Source organism: Hypanus sabinus, chromosome 2 (genome assembly GCF_030144855.1).
Source record: "Hypanus sabinus isolate sHypSab1 chromosome 2, sHypSab1.hap1, whole genome shotgun sequence".
NCBI lineage: Eukaryota > Metazoa > Chordata > Chondrichthyes > Myliobatiformes > Dasyatidae > Hypanus > Hypanus sabinus.
Window position 1 is genome coordinate 37,543,795 of NC_082707.1, and position 20,225 is coordinate 37,564,019.

Sequence of the window (20,225 nt, forward strand, 5' to 3'; positions counted from 1 at the left end):
AAGTTCGTTATTACCATCAAATCTAGGCAGGTGGATTGACAATTTTAACAATTTGTGCCTGTGTTTATTTTACCAATGATCATTGTGTGGCTTTTATTGAAGTGTTATGGGTTATTAACATTTTTGTGTGTCCGTAGGCCAGAGGCGACTATGGGAAGCTGTAAAACGAAGGCGGGCCATTTGCAAGCGCAAATCCTGGATGAGCAAGGTACATCTGTGATGTTGATGTGTATGATTGTTCCATACACTATAAAATGAGTTCCAAGTCCTGATGAAGGGTCTCGACCCAAAACATTTACTGTTTACTCTTTTCCATCAATGCTTCCTGGCCAGCTGAGTTCCTCTAGCATTTTGTGTGTACTGCTTTGATTTCTGGCATCTGCACATTTTCTCTTTTTGTGATCCAAGTTCTATCTTCTTTCCAAAAATATAATTGTCTTTTTGTTTAGTATGAAAGCAAGTCAGATTTAGATGCCAGTTTTGCAGTCTCTGACATTGTTTTGGATTATCAAAAACTCATCTTAATATGTGTAGATTGAAGACGAGTTAACGCTTTTGCTTTTCCAATAGTATTAAGATTTGGCTGAAAATAAGATTTCCTTTTGTATCCTTTTATTTGCTCATTTATTTTAGGTGCAGATTATAAAATGTTGGTGAAATCTCTAACTCTGTATATAGTTACTGAACTTTATGAATGCAGTTGTTCGTTTGTGAGCTGTTCTCTGAAGCATTGCACTCTATTTGAATATAATTACCCAGTTGGTTTGTTTTTTTAAAAAAACTGCATAATATTTTGGAGTTGATGAAAGTGAACTCCAGTTTGTATGAGTTGTTTGTGCTTTGTACTTAACTATTATCAGCTGTTATTTCCTGGATTGTATTGCTTTCTTGTTATATTGTGCTTGGCCCAGAATTTCCATGGACCTTTAGTTAATATCTGTCTCCATCTGTTTCTGTGCCAAGGTTACAAACAAACAGGAAATCCAGGATTAAGTATCTTCTAAAATTACAACTGTATATTGCCATTTTTGGTAGCAGTGACAGATAGCATAATCAGCAACTCTCGGTCCTGGTACCAATCAATCAACAAATCACAGCCTCTCCGTGATGAAATCAACACTTGCTTTTATCATTCAGGGTGAATGGAAGTTTCAGAAATTCTTGATAGAGAATGAATGTAAATGAAGATGCCACCTATTTACAGCCATCATTATTTTTAACAAGTAGTCTTTTCCTGTGACCGGACTAAATCTCTTGATCCACCTGTTTGTAACTATAGTCAATTAATAGTTAGCTGAGCTTCATTAGAATGGAATTGTTACCCTTTCAGTGTTTGGAATAGATGGGTTTAATGTGTTTGACCTTTTTTGATAACTCTTGGTTGCAGTGAGTTGCTAGCACAGTTATTTTCATTTGAAGCTGAGTAACCTTCCAGCTTGATATTGCAGATGAAATAAGGTCAAGTAACTCTTCACTTTCTGAAAGTAATAATATAGTTGTTAAAGAAGAGTCAGAATCCTCTGCGCTCTTAAATATTTAACTAAGAAAATTCATTTTGATTTTGCTTCCTTTCCATAGGCATTGCCATTCAGTGATAGTGTTAAAATATAAAGAGATAATTATCAAAAAAGCAATGTAGAGCAGTTTTTAATTATTCATTGATAATTGGGATAAAAACTTTGCTATGTGGTGGGTGTTAGCATGCTTTTAAAAGTATGAAGAGCAGATAGTCTGAATGGGGATAAAATTAACCTTGGCAGGATTTGCATAGCAGGTGGCAGCCACCCTGTTATATATCCTGTCTGACTCAATGTTTCATTAATGTCTGTGGCTTGGAAAATAAGGTGGTGTATAAACTGACAACCAATCCACTGCCAGCTATTTTATGCCCTTGGCAAAGCTGAATCTTATCCATTTTCTTCTGTTTAAGATTATCTACAGTATTTTACTGTATGATGAGTCAACAGCCTAAATGACTCCCAAGTAGACAACGGAGTTCTGTTTGGGCCCTGCAGATTACATCAGCTTTAACTATCAATGTGAACAAGTAGCTCTCTTCACATTGAATCACCTTGTTCCTATTTCCTTTCAGTCCTGTTGCCTTCACCTGCCTGTGATGTTGAATTTTGCCTTTTTTCAGCATAACTGCCTATTCTGCAAGTCAGTTGTGTAATAAACAACATAGGGTAGTGCAGAACTTGATAGGCCATTTGGCTGCAATGTAATGCCAGTCTTGATCCCAACTTATTGTAACTGTCCTCCTCCTGTGATTTATCCATATCCCTCCATTCCCTTCATATTCATGTGCCAATGAAAGGGTCTCTTAATCTCTACCAAACTGACATCTTCCACTATTGCTCCATGTAACTCATTCTAGGCACCTACCACTGTCTACATTTTATATAAAAAAACTACTTATCTTTCATGTCACTTTTAAATGTGACCCCTCGAACATTAAAAGCATGTTCTCTGGTGTTAAACATTTCTACCCTGGGTAAACTATTTTAACTGCTATGCTATCTATGCTTCATAACTTTTAAAAACCTCTACCAATTCTCCACTCAGCCTCTGATGCTCTAGGAAGAAAAGCCCGATTTTGTCCAACTTCCTTGTATAGCTTATATCCTCTAACCCAGGCAGCATCCTGGGAAACCTGTTATGCATCCTCTCCATAGTCCCCACATTCCTTCTATAATGGAGCAACCAGAACTGCATGTAGTACTTCAAGTGTGGTCTTGAATAAAGTTTTATACAGCTGCAATCCTTGTATTTTGTAATTATAATCTTCCAATGGAGAAGCTTCTCTTGTCTCAGTTCTAAATCTGCTTTTGGAGTTTAATGGACAACCCTTTTACTTTGTTGAGTGCCCCATTCACATGAACCCACAGCTACTAGTTGAAAATGAAATGTAATGTAATTGGCCATTTGTTAAATGTACTATTATTTTAACAAGGCCACCTATTGACACTGAACTGCCTACGCCATTCCACAATAATGCTTGGTATAATGAACATTGAGAAAAGAAGCTACTATTATTAAATATGCTTTATATTTGGTAAATATTTCTGTGCACATTCATATTACAGCACAAGTAGAAACAAGAGTAGGCCATGAGACTCCTCATGCCTGCTCTGCTATTCAAAAAGATCATGGCTGTTCTTGTTATTTAGCAGTATTTTCCACAGTCATATCTTCTCTGATTTGCTTAGTATTTAAAATTTATCAGTTTATCTTAATTTAGCTGAAGAGACACTACTGCCCTTGTGGGTTGAGAATTCCGAAGGTTTATATTCTTGTGGATGAAAATGTTCCTGTCATTTGAATAGGCAGTCCCCATTTTAATACTGTGATCCACTAGTTCTAGACATAGCATTCAAGGGAAATATAGATCCTTCATCGTGTAAGGAAAGAGGACCAAGTATGTGATTTATCTCCTCAAGACTGCTCTCCCTTTCAATAAGATCAAGTTTGATTTTCCTCAACATCATTCACTTGACGTGCCTTTGTTTCGTTTGATTTCCCCAATATCCAGAAATCTCTTCATCCAAACAAGTAATCTGAATAACACATAAACCCAACCTTGTTTTGAGAGTAATTAATGACTACCTGCTGCAGTATTCAGTGGTGCAGTAACAGTGCAATCCCTCGAGCCGAGTATAATGTTTTCCTCAGGGGCTGTCTGTTGGTGGGTCCTCATGTGGCTTTAAAAGCTGATCCATAATCCACATATTCTGGTCCACTGTGGGCAAGAGTAAGTGGTGGCTGTGGTTAGTGATTGGATTCTTTGGTTGTTCACTGCAGCCTTTCTGGGGTGTAGTGTTCCAAATTTCACCTCACTGAGTGAAAAGTTTTCTTCATTTATGTCTTAACTGGCCTCTACCTTATTTTGAGAACCCTCATCCTTTAGTGGAACACTTCTGGTAAGATGGCAGCATGGTCCATCACAGCAGTTTCTGTGGGGTCAAATAGAAGTGTTATAGTCTTTTATAAATGTATGTTTTAATGATAACAAGACCCTGCTGAACATTAAGAACTTGCAGGTCTAACCCATCAGTATGTTGCTCGTGAGTGGAGAAACTACAGGAGCTGGACTTGGTGCTGATCATGCTATGGCCTGCATCAGAGAGGCCTTGGAGGAGTCAGTGTGCGAAGGCGGCGTGCAGTCTAATAGCAAGTGATCATCTTAGTACTTTTCTTGTCTCTTATCCCATCACGACTTTATTGATGTAGAATCCTTCACGTCCAATTTACTGATTTATTGGTGGACTGCAGGGGAGCTGTGTGGCCTCGGTTGTAGCAAGGATTAGGCCACAAGCTACAGTGTTGTCTGTTTACAGCTGCCCAGAAGAGAGTTGGTGTACTCCATTGGAGGTGGTGTGGCCCAGCATCCAAACTGCTGCCCCTCCCCAATTGCAGAAGACAAGCAATATTGCGTTTGACTGCAGTATACTGCAACATTCATGGACTCAGGGTCTTGGACTTTTTTTTTGGCTAACTGTAATTTTGCTGATATCTTATATGTGCTATATATGTATTTTGCTGTGTGTGGCTGTTGGTACTGTGTTTTGCACCTTGGTCACAGAGTGACACTGTTTCGCTTGGTTGTATTCATGAATTGCTGAATGACAATTAAACTTGAGCATGAACTTTTCATTATTCACACTGTACATTTTTAGGTGTTTAGTGGAAAGCGACCAGAGTCAGAATTCCAGCCTCAGCCAGGAACAACATTTCGCAAATTACCAACTCCTCCACCACCACAGCCACCTGAAGGAAATCAGTCACTGACCTGTTTGATTAGTGAGAAAGATCTAACACTTCATGAGAAACTGGGCGATGGATCCTTTGGGGTAGTCAGACGGGGTGACTGGCAGTCACCTTCTGGTAAAGTTGTAAGTATGGATTTATGAAGTGATGAATTTTCAAACCAGATTGAAATTTTAAAAAAACAGTGGTTGAAACTAATCAGAATACAATTGTTTTTCTGCATTATTAATGTAAACCTTGTTTATTGTATTACTAGGTCATGTGTATCCTAATCTTTAACGTTTCTGCATTTAATTTTCCTCCAATTTCTTTTTCCCTGCAAGTTTCCAGACCCATACAAATTTCTCCTCACATGCTCTTGTTCTCTTTTCCCATCTTAGCTTATTGCCGAGGACTATTCTCATTAACGTTCTTTCATTCCAACCTCACTTCGCAATGCAGCTTCCAGGGGATTAGCATGGAGATTGTTGCAATCCAAGACTATTCATCCACTTGCAGTCAAAATTCTTTTCAACTGCTACCCCAGGAAATTTAGACCAATATTGAGAACCTGATGGAAGTGTAGCTCTGGGTGGCAGTAGTTTGCCCCTTAAAGTCTTCTTACATAGTTATACCTCCCCCTCCTTGCAAAACCTCAGGATTTGTGACCATGATTAACAAATCCTAAGCTTAACTTGTATGATAGAGATGTGAAAAGTAATCTATATCAGGAAAGACTGAACAAACTGGAGAACTTCTGAACTAAATGACTTCTGCTACTGCGTAGAGTTGGAAATAATTCTGCATATGGGTAAAATCAGAATCAGGGCCTATAAATGATCACTGCTAAATGGATTTACACAATTTGAAGCTTTACCCAGTCAAGGTTGAAACTCACCATCAAAATAAGGTAAGTAGCTCAGTGACATTTAAGAAGAGCTAAGGTTGTGTGTAGCACAGGTCCTTTTGTGTAGTACAGTTGCTTGTGGGGACCTTTTGGTGTAAGTGGGCTATGTCTTCTTCTATCTAAAGCAGATAGAAGTCCCAAGTATGGTGGGAATTAATTTCTTTTTTTCAGTTTGTCTTGGGAATGAGTTTTGTTATATTGTGATATCTTTGGGTTTAGTTGTTGTTGCTCTATTATTCCATGTTTATAGGGAGACTAGACACTTCTGGATTTGCAGCTTAAAATAGCAAATGGTAATTGAAGCTAACTTGTTCTTTTTATCAGATGAACGTGGCTGTGAAGTGCTTGAAAACAGATGTATTAAATCAACCCGATGCACTAGATGATTTTATACGAGAAGTCAATGCCATGCATTTTCTGGATCATCTCAATCTTATCCGTCTATATGGTGTAGTTCTAACCCATCCAATGAAAATGGTGAGAAGCAATTTAGAAAATTAGGCAGAAGTTACATTATTTCTTTTGTTCCCCATTTTTGCTTTGCTTCCTTTACAATTGCCCTTTTTAAAAAAGATTTCCATTGGTCATGGTGGTATGTGTAGCTTCTGTCACAAAATGCCTGTAGTTTTCCACTGCAAGCATTGACAGAATTAGGCCTATGCTGGTAACAGCAGAGCAGCTGCAATCTCTGTTCCCACTCACACATCCTGATAATGTGTCTGAATTGCAAGTTCAGCAGTGTAAGGTTTCCATTTTCATCATTTATGGTCTCTCTGAGTACGTTGCCAAATTAATACCAGTTGGATTTAATTTGAAACAGTTTAGTCCTGTGGATTTGTGTCCATTGAGACTGACTAGAAACTGGACAAACTCATCAGTGGAGGGTGGGAACATTGATTTTCTCTTCTGAGAATAAAAGTCATGTCACAGAGGTTACTAGGCAAACTTCATTTTCACTCTTTGGAATGAGGGGACTGCATGATTTCAGACTCACAAATAAATTAAGCTGCATTGCTTTTCTCTTTTTATGTTAAGTACAGTATGATGGAATGAGCAGCCCTGAAAATCTGTACTTTTATAACTGTTGCACTTGCTGTCAGACCAAATACAGTAGTATTAGACAGATCTCTTTTCATAGTTTTAATTGTTTTAGGTTACTGAATTGGCTCCACTTGGTTCTTTACTGGATCGCCTGAGAAAAAACCAGGGCTACTTTCTCATTTCAACACTATGCCAGTATGCAGTACAGATAGCAAATGGCATGGCTTACCTCGAGTCTAAACGCTTCATTCATCGAGACCTGGCAGCTAGAAATATCTTACTGGCCTCAAATGAGTTGGTGAAAATTGGAGATTTTGGACTCATGAGAGCTCTTCCACAAAACGATGATCATTATGTCATGCAGGAACATCGCAAGGTTCCTTTTGCCTGGTATGTATTGGAAACCATTTACACCAAAATATCCTGTGATTGTAATGGCTGTCGATACTGTCACGAGACATTCTGTTCTAACTGGGTAGGGTGAAGACTTTTTCATGTTATGCTAACTATATAATGTCTGTCTGTTCTGACTACTTAGTGACGTTGCATGTATCTTGTTGTTTGAGGTGGAACATGGAGTGTTTATTCCAACTGTAGTGATGTTGTGCACCTCTATCTAACTGTGTAGTAGAATGCTTGTGCTGATGAGGAAAGGGCAGTGATACTGTACCATGCTAATTTTATTATCAAAACTGTTCTATAAGAATGTTGTAGTGAGTATTTTCTGTCATTATACTTTGCAGTGCCAGTTAGAGAGAGAGAGAGAGAGAGAGAGGCACAAGACCATTAAACATGGAGAATAATGGGCAGAATGGTAGTGTTGCAGTTAGTGTGATGCTATTACAGCTCAATGTGTTCAATCTCAGCATTCTCTGTAAGGAGTCCGTACATCCTCCCTATGGAAGCTATGGGTGTTCTCCGGGCCCTCTAGTTTCCTCCCATAGTCCAAAGACGTTCTGTTTAGTAGATGGTTTGGCCATTGTAAATTATCTTGTGATTAGGTTGTTAAATTGGGTTGTAGGGGTTGCTGGGTTATGTGGATCAAAGGGTTGGAAGGCTTTATTAAACACCATATCTCTAAAAATAAACAAGTCCATTGAGTCTGCTCTGCCATTCAATGATTTTCCCTCTCAACCTCATTCGTTGTGTGTGTGCGTATATGTAGACATGCACATGCACATGCACACACACAATTAGCAGGAAGTTGGATTGGGAAGTTTTTAAAAAACAACAGAAGGCAGACAGGGAGACAGATTCTGGAAAGGTGTAATAATGACAGGGTTGTTGTGGTGGAAGCTTTTAATTTCCCAGATATCAACTGGCATCTCCCTAGAATGAGGGGTTTAGATGGGGTGGAGTTTGTTAAGTTTGTTTGGGAAGGTTTCTTGACATAATATGTAGATAAGCCTACAAGAGGAGAGGCTGCATTTGATCTAGTATTGGGAAATGAACCTGGTCAGGTGTTGGATCTCTCACTGGGAGAGCATTTTTGAGATCGTGATCACAATTCTATCTCCTTTACCATAGCATTGGAGAGGGATAGGAACAGACAAGTTAGGAAAGTATTTAATTGGAGTAAGGGGAAATATGAGGCTATCAGGCAGGGAATTGGAAGCATAAATTGAGAACAGATATTCTCAGGGAAATGTACAGCAGAAATGTGGCAAATGTTCAGGGGATATTTGTGTGGTGTTCTGCATAGGTACGTTCCAATGAGACAGTGAAAGGATGGTAATGTGCAGGAACCATGGTGTAAAAAATCTGTTGTAAATCTAGTCAAGAAGAAAAGAGCTTACAAAAAGTTCAAAACACTAGGTAATGATAGAGATCTAGAAGACTATAAGGCTAGCAGGAAGGAGCTTAAGAAAGAAATTAGGAGAGCCAGAAGGGGCCATAAGAAGGCCTTGGCAGAAAGATTAAGGAAAACCCCATGGCATTCTACAAGTATGTGAAGAGCAAGAGGATAAGACATGAGAGAATAGGACCAATCGAGTATGACAGTGGAAAAGGGTGTATAGTGGAAGAGGAGATAGCGGAGGTACTTAATGTATACTTTGCTTCAGTATTCACTGTGGAAAAGGATCTAGGCGATTGTAGGAATGACTTACAGCAGACTGAAAAACTTGAGCATGTAGATGTTAAAGAACAGGATGTGCTGGAGCTTTTGGGAAGCATCAAGCTGGTTAAGTCACCGGGACCGGATGAGATGTACCCCAGGCTACTGTGGGAGGCAAGGGATGGGATTGTTGAGCCTCTGGTGATGATCAATGGGGACAGGAGAGGTTTAGGAGGATTGGAGAGTTGCAGATGTTATTCCCTTATTCAAGAAAGGGAGTAGAGCTAGCACAGGAAATTATAGGCCAATGAGTCTTACTTCAGTGGTTGATAAGTTGATGGAAAAGATCCTGAGAGGCAGAATTTATGAACATTAGGAGAGGCATAATATGATTAGGAATAGTCAGCATGGCTTTGTCAAGGGCAGTTTGTGCCTTACGAGTGTGATTGAATTTTTTGAGGATGTGACTAAACACATTGATGAAGGAAGAGCAGTTAATGTAGTGTATATGGATTTCAACAAGGCACTTGATAAGGTACATCATGCAAGGCTTACTGAGAAAGTAAGGAGGCATGGGATCCAAGGGGACATTGCTTTGTGGATCCAGAACTGGTTTGCCCACAGAAGGCAAAGAGTGGTTGTAGATCGGTCATATTCTGCATGGAGATCGGTCACCAGTGGAGTGCCTTAGGGATCTGTTCTGGGACCCTTACTTTTCGTGATTTTTATAAATGACCTGGATGAGGAAGTGGAGGGATGGGTTAGTAAGTTTGCTGCTGACACTAAGGTTGGGGGCATTGTGGATAGGGTGGAGGCCTTTCAGAGGTTACAGCAGGAGATTGGTAGGATGCAAAACTGGGCTGAGAAGTGGCAACTGTAGTTGAACCCAGATAAGTGTGAGGTGGTTCGTTTTGGTAGGTCAAATATGATGACAGAATATAGTATTAATGGTAAGATTCCTGGCAGTGTGGAGGCTCAGAGGAATCTTGGGGTCTGAGTCCATAGGACACTCAAAGCTGCTGCACAGGTTGACTCTGAGGTTAAGAAAGCATATGATGCATTGGCCTTCATCAGTCATGGGATTGGGTTTAAGAGCTGAGAGATAATGTTGTAGCTATATAGGATCCTGGTCAGATGCCACGTAGAGTACTGTGCTCAGTTCTGGTCGCCTCATTACAGAAAGGATGCGGAAACCATAGAATGGGTGCAGAGGAGATTTACAAAGATGTTGCCTGGATTGGGGAGCATGCCTTATGAGAACTGTTTGAGTGAACTCGGCCTTTTTAACTTGGAGCAATGGAAGATGAGAGGTGGCTTGATAGAGGTGTACAAGATAATGAGAAGCATTGATCATGTAGATAGTCAGAGTTTTTTCCCAGGGCTTAAGGTGCTTGGAAGTAGGTACAGAGGAGATGTCAGGGGTAGGTTTTTTACACAGAGAGTGGTGAGTGCGTGGAATGGGCTGCCGGTGACGGTGGTGGAGGCAGATACGATAGAGTCTTTTAAGAGACCTGGATAGGTACATGGAGCTTAGAAAAATTCTAAATGGGTAACCCTAGGGAATTTCTAAGGTAAGGACCTGTTCAGTACAGCTTTGTGTGCTGAAGGGACTGTATTGTGCCATAGGTTTTCTATGTTTCTAGAAGTCATTCAGGTATAGCTGAAATAATATTAAATTGACTTTTTAGTGGAAGGGTTATTGAATATTAAAGAGGATATCAGAATTTTCTTCAGATACATAAAGTATAAAAGAGATAAAAGAGTGGAAATTGGGCTGCTGGAAAATGATGCTGGAGAGGTAGTAATGGGGGAGAAGGAAATGGCAGATGAACTGAATAAGTATTTTGTATTAGGCTTCACTGTGGAAGACACAAGAAGTATGGTGGAAGTTGTAGGTGTCAGGGATCATGAAGTGTGTGAAGTTACCACAAGTAGAGAAAAGGTTCTTGGGAAACTCAAAGGTCTGAAGATAGATAAATCACCTGAACTGGATGGTGTACACCCCAAGGTTTAACTTGGTGGCTGAAGAGATTGCAGAGGTATTAGTAATGAAATTTGAAGAATTACTAGATTCAGGAATGGACTGAGAAGACTGGAAAATTGTAAATGTCACTTCAAGAGGGGCAGAAGAAAGGAAACTATAGGCCAGTTAGTCGGACCTTAGTGGTTGGGAAGATGTTGGAGTCAATTATTAAGGATGAGGTCTCAGGATACTTGGAGGTTCATGATAAAATAAGATGTAGTCAGTATGGTTTCCTTAAGGGAAAAACTTGCCTTACAGATCTATTGGAATTCTTTGAAGAAATAACAAGCAGGATAGACAAAGGAGAATCGGTTAATGTTGTGTACTTGGATTTTCAGAAGGCCAATACATGAGGCTGGTTAACTAGCTATGAGTCCATGGTATTATTACAGGAAAGATTCTAGCATGGGTAAAGCAATGTCTGATTGGCAGGAGGCAAAGAGTGGGAATAAAGGGAGCCATTTCGGGTTGGCTACCAGTGACTATTGGTATTCCACAGAGGTCTTTATTGGGACTGATTCTTTTTACATTATGTGTAAATGATTTGAATGTTAGTGGCTTTGTTACAAAGGTTGCAGACAATATGAAGATAGTTGGAGGGGCAGGTAGTTTTGAGGAAGTAGAGAGACTACAGAAGGACAGACTGATCAGGAGAATGGGCAAAGAAGTGGTAGATGGAATACAGTGTCATGAGCTGACTGGTTATGTACTTTGGTAGAAGAAATTAAAGCATTGGCTATTTTCTAAATGGAGAGAAATTGCCAAAAAACTGAGGTGCATAGGGCTTGGGAGTCCTTGTGCAGAATTCCCTAAAGATTAATTTACAGTTTCAGTCTGTGGTGAGGAAGACAAATGTGATGTTAGCAATCATTTCAGGAATACTAGAATATAAAAGCAAGGATGTAAAGCACTGGTGAGGCCTCATTTAGAGTATTGTGAGCAGTTTTGGGCCCCTTATCTTAGAAAGTATGAACTGAAACTGGAAAGGGTTCAAAGGAGGTTCACAAAAATGATTCCAGGATTGAACTACTTGTCATATGTAGAGTGTTTGATGGCTCTGGGCCTGTATTGTTAGGAAGGTGACGCAACTCTGAGGGGCCGAAGGGTACAAAGTCACCCCCTCCTTTGTGAGAATCGCAAGATCACTATTAATTTGGGTCTGGGACCCAGGAAATGAGAGAGAGACGTCCAGAATACACAAGGTTTGGAATGTGTCCTGACCTCAGCGAAACGGAACCGCTGATAACGGCCATTGTCTCTTGGAGACGGAATTGTATATTGAGTGCTGTACTATTCATTGAAGCCCCTCAGGGGACAACCAGAGTGGGCTGGTTGAGGGATTGCATCATCCGACCTGATTGACATCTGAGACCCCGTGAGTAAGGATAAAAGAGGGTCTGGGGAACAACCCCTTGAGACACACCAGGAGAAATGCTAAAAATCCTGTGACAGCATTTACTAGCGACAGCCGGTGGGGGGCTCGTGTGCGTCCTCCCTTGCCAGGGTGGCGGGCTCATCATGGAAGAACGGCTTAGCTAAAGGAGAGGCCACAAGTGAGCGGCCACACCAACGAGACTCCGACGGATCGAAATCATAAAAGGAAAATCGGCAAGTTTTTCTCCAAATCTCTCTCTGTCTCTCCAACTATTGCAAACACAGTGGTCCCCAAAGGCTGCAGCCTGCATGAACTGAGTGAACTTTATATTTCCATCGGACAATACATTATCCCCTAGATAATGATAGAGCTTATTTCTTATCGGTTATTATTATACCCGCACTTTTAGTATTGACGACGTATATTATCTGTATATTTGCATTGATATTATTTTTGTGTATTTATACTAATAAATACTGTTAAAAGTATCATCAGACTTCAACGGACGTCTCCATCTTTGCTGGTAAGTGACCCAGTTACAGGGTTCGTAACAACGTGGGACCTTGTCTCGAGATTTGATACCAAATTGGAGGGCCAGTAAATTGGGCTTTTAAGTCCACACTTGGATCTGGTTGCGCGGGTAACCAGATGGGAAGCCAGCAAATTGGACGTAGACGAATCTATAGAAAACCCGACTCTGGAGGCGCTAGAGGCAGCCACAAAGTCAGACTTGATAAATATTGCGAAAGGACTAAATCTCGCAGAGGTGAGGTTGTCGATGAAAAAGCGGGAGGTGCAGAGGGCCGTAACTCATTATTATATTGTGAAGAATGTTTTTGGCTGAGGTATTGGAAAATATCCCTGAAAAGGTACCAGCTAGTGGGACGGCTCAGTTAGAGTTGGAGAAATTAAGCTTGGAACATGAAATTAAGTTAAAACAGCTGGAAGCAGCTGAAAAAGAGAAGGAAAGAGCTGAAAAGGAGAAGGAAAGAGCTGAGAAGGAGAGGGAAAGAACTGAATCCCAAAGGGAGAAGGAGAAACAGAGGCAACATGAGATGGACCTGGAGAAGTTAAGGCAAGAGCGAAGAGCTCAAGGGCCAGACCGAGATTTAATGTTAGTAGGGAGTTTAGGTTAGTACCTCCGTTCGAGGAGACAGATGTTGATAGTTATTTCTTGCATTTTGAAAAGGTGGCAGTGAGTCAGAAGTGGCCCAAAGATCAGTGGGTGGCGTTGTTACAAAGTGTGTTAAAAGGGAAGGCACAACGGGCATATGCGGCATTGTCCACAGAAGAGGAGGAGGCTGAGAATTATGAGAAAGTAAAGGAGGCCATTCTTCGGACCTACGAATTGGTACCTGAAGCCTATAGACAAAAGTTCAGAAATTTAAAGAAAGGGTGGAATCAGACCTATGCAGAGTTTGCCTGTGAGAAGGGTGTGCTCTTGGATCATTGTGCAGCAGAAATGGTGGAAGAGGATTTTTGGTGTCTCAGGGAGTTAATTCTGATTGAGGAATTTAAAGGTTGTGTTTCGGATGTATTTGAACAAGAAGCCAAATAAGTCCATATCCAAATTTGCTAGGTTTGCAGCTGAATGTGCCCTAACCCACAAGACAAAGTTTACCTCAAATTAAATTTACCAGAAAGACCATGGGAACGGTAGAGAAAGCCTGCCGGCTGAGGCAGAGATCCAGCCGGGAGCTAGTGGTAAAATTAAGGATGAGGAAAGGCAAGACGGTGTTGTGGTTTTTTGTGCCTCGCAAATGACCAAGAGACGCAGAAGATTCTTCAAGAAGGGTTAAACTTTAATTTGCAAATCAAAGCTGAGACAGTCATTGAGCTAGTCACTGATTGCCCACCGATGGGACACGGCATTTTTAATAGCAAAATCCTGGTCCAGTTTCACACGTCGTCCCATTGACTTAATCATGTTCCAATCCACATCTCCCAGCTGTCTCTCACCAACACACCATCTTCTACATTCTTAAGATTTCATTCTCCTACTAAATTGAGTACATGCATAGCAAATAGCAAGTTCAAAGTACATAATCTACATCAAGGCTGACTACATAGAAGTTCAAAGCAAAACATCTCTTTGCTACCTCTCATTACTTGTAATTGTCTTCTACATTCAATTGGATACATGCATAGCAAATAGCAAACTTCAAAGCTGACTACATCTCTTAGCTACCTCTCATTAATATATTTTAACACACCATTGTCTTCTACATTCCTAAGACTTCATTCTATTAAATTGGGTACATGCATAGCAGACTGACTAGTTACACAGCAAACGATACAAGTTTTATACTCCATAATATTTTTATACTCCAATATAATTCCCCTTTGAGGCCCAGAGGGTCTCACACAGAGAAAGAAGACTAAGAGTCCACGTACAAAAGCCCCAATAAACTCAAACATTTATTCCCAAATCTCGGGTTAAACTATAATTTTCTGCGCCAAGACCTCAAAGTATTCTCTCCCTGTTACCCTGGGCCGCCGAGCCAAAAACCTGTCCCTTTGTACCTGAGACAGGGAAGAAGACTCATAAGCCCTTACAATCTACTCCCACACTGTCATTTTGCTCTTGTTCATCCTGCAGGTGTTGTAGGCTGTAGCGATACATTTTCGGTGTTTCTTTCTCCACTAAGCTTGCTTCAGTAATTGCCACGAGCATCGGAAATTGTTTGGTTGCAACACGCACTACAAGAGATTTGAGACAAGGAAGAAAACAGCACCGCACAAGCGCACAGCTCAACAATACAATACCGACGGTTATTGCTATTTTAGTCAGCCATGCTCCCCACCCTCTGAGTCTACTTTCTAACCAATCAAAAAACTGATGTTCAAATCCTGCATTCTGTTTGACCTCCGTCCGCAGATTCTTTAATTTATTCATTGCTTTAGTAAATGATCCTTCTGGGCTAGTATTGTTCGGTTTGAAAGTGCAGCATTGTTCTCCAAACATTACACACACACCCCTTTTTCTGCCAAAAGCCAATCCAGTACCTGTCTGTTTTGCCACTCCATCCTGCTAGTTGCATCTAGCTGTTGCCCTAAGGCCTCCAGTGCATCATCGGTGTAGTTGATGAATCTCTGCTGATATATAGTTTATCCATTCAACATTTTTGCTTACCCCTATCACAGGTATGATAGCTTCCCAGCCTGCAGCAATCTCATTTCTTGCCTTGAATTTGTTAGGTATACCTCTCGGCTGCCCTATGCTGTCAATCCAGATTGTCGGGTCCGGGTCATATTTTCTCTTCTGCCGTAGCAGAGTCCGCTGCTCAGGGAAGTTAGCATTGGACTGTACTTCAGGGGACATTATAACTTCCTGAAGCAGCATGACACGTGTACATGTTCCTTCCCACCTAAGGGGGAGCGTAGATCTCAGACCAACTTCCTGTCCACACGGCCACCAAGTGTCTGCTAATGGGATAGTCTGAGAGGCCATTGCACCCTCAGGAGGAGGGGAACCTGTCAAGTGTCTTCTACCTGGGGTTATATCCCACGTCTGAGTGCAGTTGCCTCGGAAGTGGCCAACAGAGTGAGTGCCCACCCGCATAAAACATTCATAACTCAGATGGTCCTGTATTATAAGCTGTTGCAGTGTAGGTGTCTGGCTTCTTTTATTTATAGCCCATGGTCTGCTGTAATTGCATTCAGAGGCAATCTTGCTTTGATCAAACTGCGAGGAAGCCTGATATAGCATACACCAATAGGGGCACATCGGTGCATTGTTCAGACAGTTTTGATAGCAGGGATCTGCTTTAACGCAAATCCTCATGAAACAAGCCCTAACCGGACCTGGACACTGTCGTTCGCATTGTTCCCTGTGCTCTCTTCGCCACTGCGTGCAAGTGGAGGAGTTATAAGGCTTGGGAACTACATGCTGAGTAGGGCTTTCCCTTGAGCACAGGTTACAATTTTGTCTCTTCATCATTCCTGCCGTGTAAGTTGCCCATTGATACCACTGATTAGTACGTGTCCTTAACCATGGCGAGGAGGTAAGTGTTGTGCTCCTCTTACTTCTTTTCTGTAGGTTACCAGTCCCATTCCATATCTGCCCCACTAATGGTTCCCAAGTCTGCACTAGAGTTTGTGGGTGCTTTGTCCCCAGGGGCACGACTGGTCGTTCCCAGCTCATCCCCATTATCTGAAGAAGCCCTACTATCCACCTCCACATCCTGGGGGTCTTGCGGCCCGTCCACAGAATCAAAAATCTCCCTTACTAATCGATGAAACTCCTGCGGTGCAGTGTCAGCTTCTTGTTTCCCCTGTCTGTCTCCCGCTAACTGCTCTTCCGCATCACTTACCTCGGACAGTTCACCTGATTGCCCTTGTAGGACTGCCCTCATGCAAAGGTTCAGATGGTACCAGGTGGAGCGGCCTTCTACCTGAACTGCGGTGGGTGATGCCTTGGTTACCGTAAAGGGTCCTTCCCTTCTTGGCTCATTCCACTTTCTCCGAAAAACTCGCACGTAAACCTGGTCTCCTGTTTTAATCGGTCCTTCCCCTTGTGTGGTCTCTGGCTCTTTCTGTTTTTCCTGGGCATAAATAGACCTATGTATCATAGTTAGCTACTGCATGTATTGTTTCAATTCTATTTCCAATTGTTCCAAACTAGGTCCCTTATACGGCCCTTTACGCTGGGGCACTGGCATGGGCCTCCCAGTGAGCATCTCATGCGGTGTCAGGCATGTGATTCGATTAGTTTGCATGCGGTAACTCATCAATGCTAACGGTAAAGCATCGACCCAATTAAGTTTAGTGTCTGCACAAATTTTGTTTAGTTTGGCTTTTAGGGTTCCATTAATTCTTTCTACCATGCCCTGCGACTGAGGGTGGTATACACATCCAAATCTTTGCTTTATCCTCAGCGCCTGTAGTACCAGTTTGACCACTTTCTGGATAAAAGATGAACCATTGTCTGAGCTAACTTCTGTAGGTATTCCAAACCTTGGGATCACTTCATTTGTCAGAAATTTTACCACTGTCTTTGCCCCTTGATCTTTTGAAGGTACCGCCTCCACCCATCTGCTAAATCGATCAATTACTACCAGCATGCATCTTTTCCCTCTCACTGTCTGTATCATGTCTATGTAATCGATCACTAGATGTTTAAATGGTCCTTCAGGTACAGGAACGTGGCCTATTGGGGTTGTAATTCCCTTTCGAACATTATTCTGTGCGCATACCTCGCACTGTGACAAGAAAAAGTCTACTGAAGCCTGCAAATAAGGTGACCAAAAACCATCCTTCTTTATTTTCTTTATCACTTCCCCCCTTGCACAATGGTCCATCCCATGCGCTTCTGAAATCAGAATCGTCAGGAGAGGGGTGGGCGCTACCAACAAACCGTCTTCCGTGCTCCACAAGCCTTCCTGGTTCTGCTTGGCCCCCCTTTGTCTCCACATTGTCTGTTCTGCAATGTCTTTTCAGAGCGGTACCCACAGAACTTTCTCTAAATACCTCGCCCGTTCAGACCCTTATCTCTTAAGGCGGTATCCACGAGGATTTTCTACTCTAAACACCTCACCCGTTCAGACCCTTATCTCATAAGGCGGTATCCACGAGGATTTTCTACTCTAAACACCTCGCCCGTTCAGACCCTTATCTCATAAGGCGGTGTCCATGAGGATTTTTTACTCTACTTTCCCTGCCCGTTCAGCCCTTCGTTTCGTACGAAGCGGTACCCACAGGGATTTACCAAAACCACGTGGACTTTTTCTTAACTTCTTATTAACTTATTTGTACTTACCTTCACTGCAGTGTTCTTGATCGATCCTCTGAGCCTCCTCTGTTAACCCCCAATTCTGCCAGATTCTTTGGACCGGAGAGACCCTTCGGCAGTGGTTCCACACCTCTGAGACTCAAGACCTCCCCAAAGCCAACAGAATTCTTAGTCCAAATTGTCGCAAAAGTGCTCACTTTTTGTTTGGGTGCACCCTTAATTCTGTTAGCCTTGTGGGGGTCCCTAGAGGACTGGGAAGCGTTCCCAATCTGCCGTTTCCTTTCCGCGGGTCTCTATCCGGTCCTGTCACGGTCGCCAATTATGTTGTGGTTTTTTGTGCCTCGCAAATGACCAAGAGATGCAGAAGATTCTTCAAGAAGGGTTAAACTTTAATTTGCAAATCAAAGCTGAGACAGTCATTGAGCTAGTCGCTAATTGCCCACCGATCGGACACGGCATTTTTAATAGCAAAATCCTGGTCCAGTTTCACACGTCGTCCCATTGACTTAATCATGTTCCAATCCACATCTCCCAGCTGTCTCTCACCAACACACCATCTTCTACATTCTTAAGATTTCATTCTCCTACTAAATTGGGTACATGCATAGCAAATAGCAAACTTCAAAGCTGACTACATCTCTTAGCTACCTCTCATTAACATATATTAACACACCATTGTCTTCTACATTCCTAAGACTTCATTCTACTAAATTGGGTACATGCATAGCAGACTGACTAGTTACACAGCAAACGATACAAGTTTTATACTCCATAATATTTTTATACTCCAATAACGGCAGGAGAGGTCCTGACTTGACCTGTTTTGATTGTGGAAAGGTGGGTCATATTGCATCTAAGTGCCTTGCTCCGAGGAAGGAGGTAGGAAAAGGGAGAGCAGCAGTCCCTACAGGATGTATTGTGGTGATCAGTAAATCGACGAGAAAGCCCCAGGTAGACAGAATACAAGAGGGGTCTGAGAAATTTAGTTCAGAAGGAACTGTGTCTGTGAAAAAGGGAGACACACCAGTTCCAGTGCGGATCTGGAGAGACACGGGAGCTGAGCTGTCATTGATTCGCAGTACGGTACTAGATTTTGGTCCTGAGACGGGAGAGGTAGCTTTGAGAGGCATAGGAAAAGGGACAGAAGCGGTGCCTTTGCATAGGATCGTTATAAATTGTGAACTGGTATCTAGACCAGTTGAAATAGGGGTGCAATCAGAATTTCTGAGAACTGATGTAGACATCCTTCTGGGTATCGATTTAGCTGGTGGTTAAGTTTGGTCGGCCATGGAGCTGACGAGCCAGCCTGTAAGTGTTGAGGACCCGCCCCTAGGTTCCAAGATCTATCCCACATACGCGACCACTCACAGCATGTCGAGAAAGGCAGCTGAGAAAGAGGCCAGTATCGATTTGGCCGAGACGTTTTTACCGACCCTGTACCAAGAGGGGTTAGGGTGGTAAAACGGAGAATAGGAAAGTGAAAGAGAGTAAGGGAGAGGAGGTAGTCCTGCCCTTAGTCAGGAGGAAATTTATAGAGGTACAGAGTAAAAATGAGAAACAGATAAGGCTGTTAGAAGGTCCAGGATTGGACATGGATGATCTGTCTGGTTTGACAGAACTGTTTGAAGAAGTTGAAAATTCTAATGGTGTTCCCGATAATGAAATGAGGGCAGTCCTAGATGAAAAGGATGCCATTACCTTGAAGAAGTCTGCTGGGTTGGCAGATGAGGTTGTTTCAGCCCGCAGGGTTGAGTTTACTCCGGAAGGGAGTTGCCCAGAGAGTAACTGGGAGGATCAGGGGAACTTAGAATTTGAAAAGGGTACAGGTATTAGAAGCCTGGAAGGGGCAGATGTCCCGTTTGAGTGTGTTCAAGATGTGGATGCACATGGTACTGAACCTAGTAATGGAACTCAGAAAAAGTCTGAGGTATTTGATTCAGTTGAAAAGGAATGCAGTCCTTGTGGGTCAGATGGACTTGGTTCAGTGAAGAAACGGTTAACCTTGGTACTAGTGGGAAGTGAGAATTCCCAGTTGTTTGTGTTTGAAGGTGTGATAAAAGTTAGTGAGGAGATAAAAGATGGTGAGGTGAATATTATTATTGAAGAGAAAGGGAAAAGTGTAGTTCCTAAATTGAATGAAGAAAATTTAAAGTCTGGATTGATGTCAGAAGCAGCAACCAGGCTGCAGGGAGAAGGGCTTGGTAACACGGTGCCTGCGAATCAATTACAGGTTGAGTTGGAATGTAAAGGTGCCCCACACGCTATTGTTATTCAAGGGTGTGGTGTGAAAAAGCAGAATTCGAAATGCTGTTTGAACAAAGAGGGATCGCTTGCAGATCTTAAATT

General features: G+C 42.0%; 1 protein-coding gene across 6 annotated transcripts in view; it reads left to right on the forward strand.

The window, feature by feature from the left end:
- The window catches only part of tnk2b (tyrosine kinase, non-receptor, 2b), a 254,802-nt gene that overhangs the window by 178,623 nt on the left and 55,954 nt on the right, over positions 1 to 20,225 (forward strand). For all 6 annotated transcript variants that reach the window (XM_059944274.1, XM_059944282.1, XM_059944266.1 and 3 more), the window contains exons 3-6: positions 138 to 208; positions 4,677 to 4,892; positions 5,978 to 6,130; positions 6,807 to 7,084. In XM_059944274.1, coding sequence (XP_059800257.1) covers positions 138 to 208; positions 4,677 to 4,892; positions 5,978 to 6,130; positions 6,807 to 7,084 — 718 coding nt within the window. The remainder of the gene's footprint in view (positions 1 to 137; positions 209 to 4,676; positions 4,893 to 5,977; positions 6,131 to 6,806; positions 7,085 to 20,225) is intronic.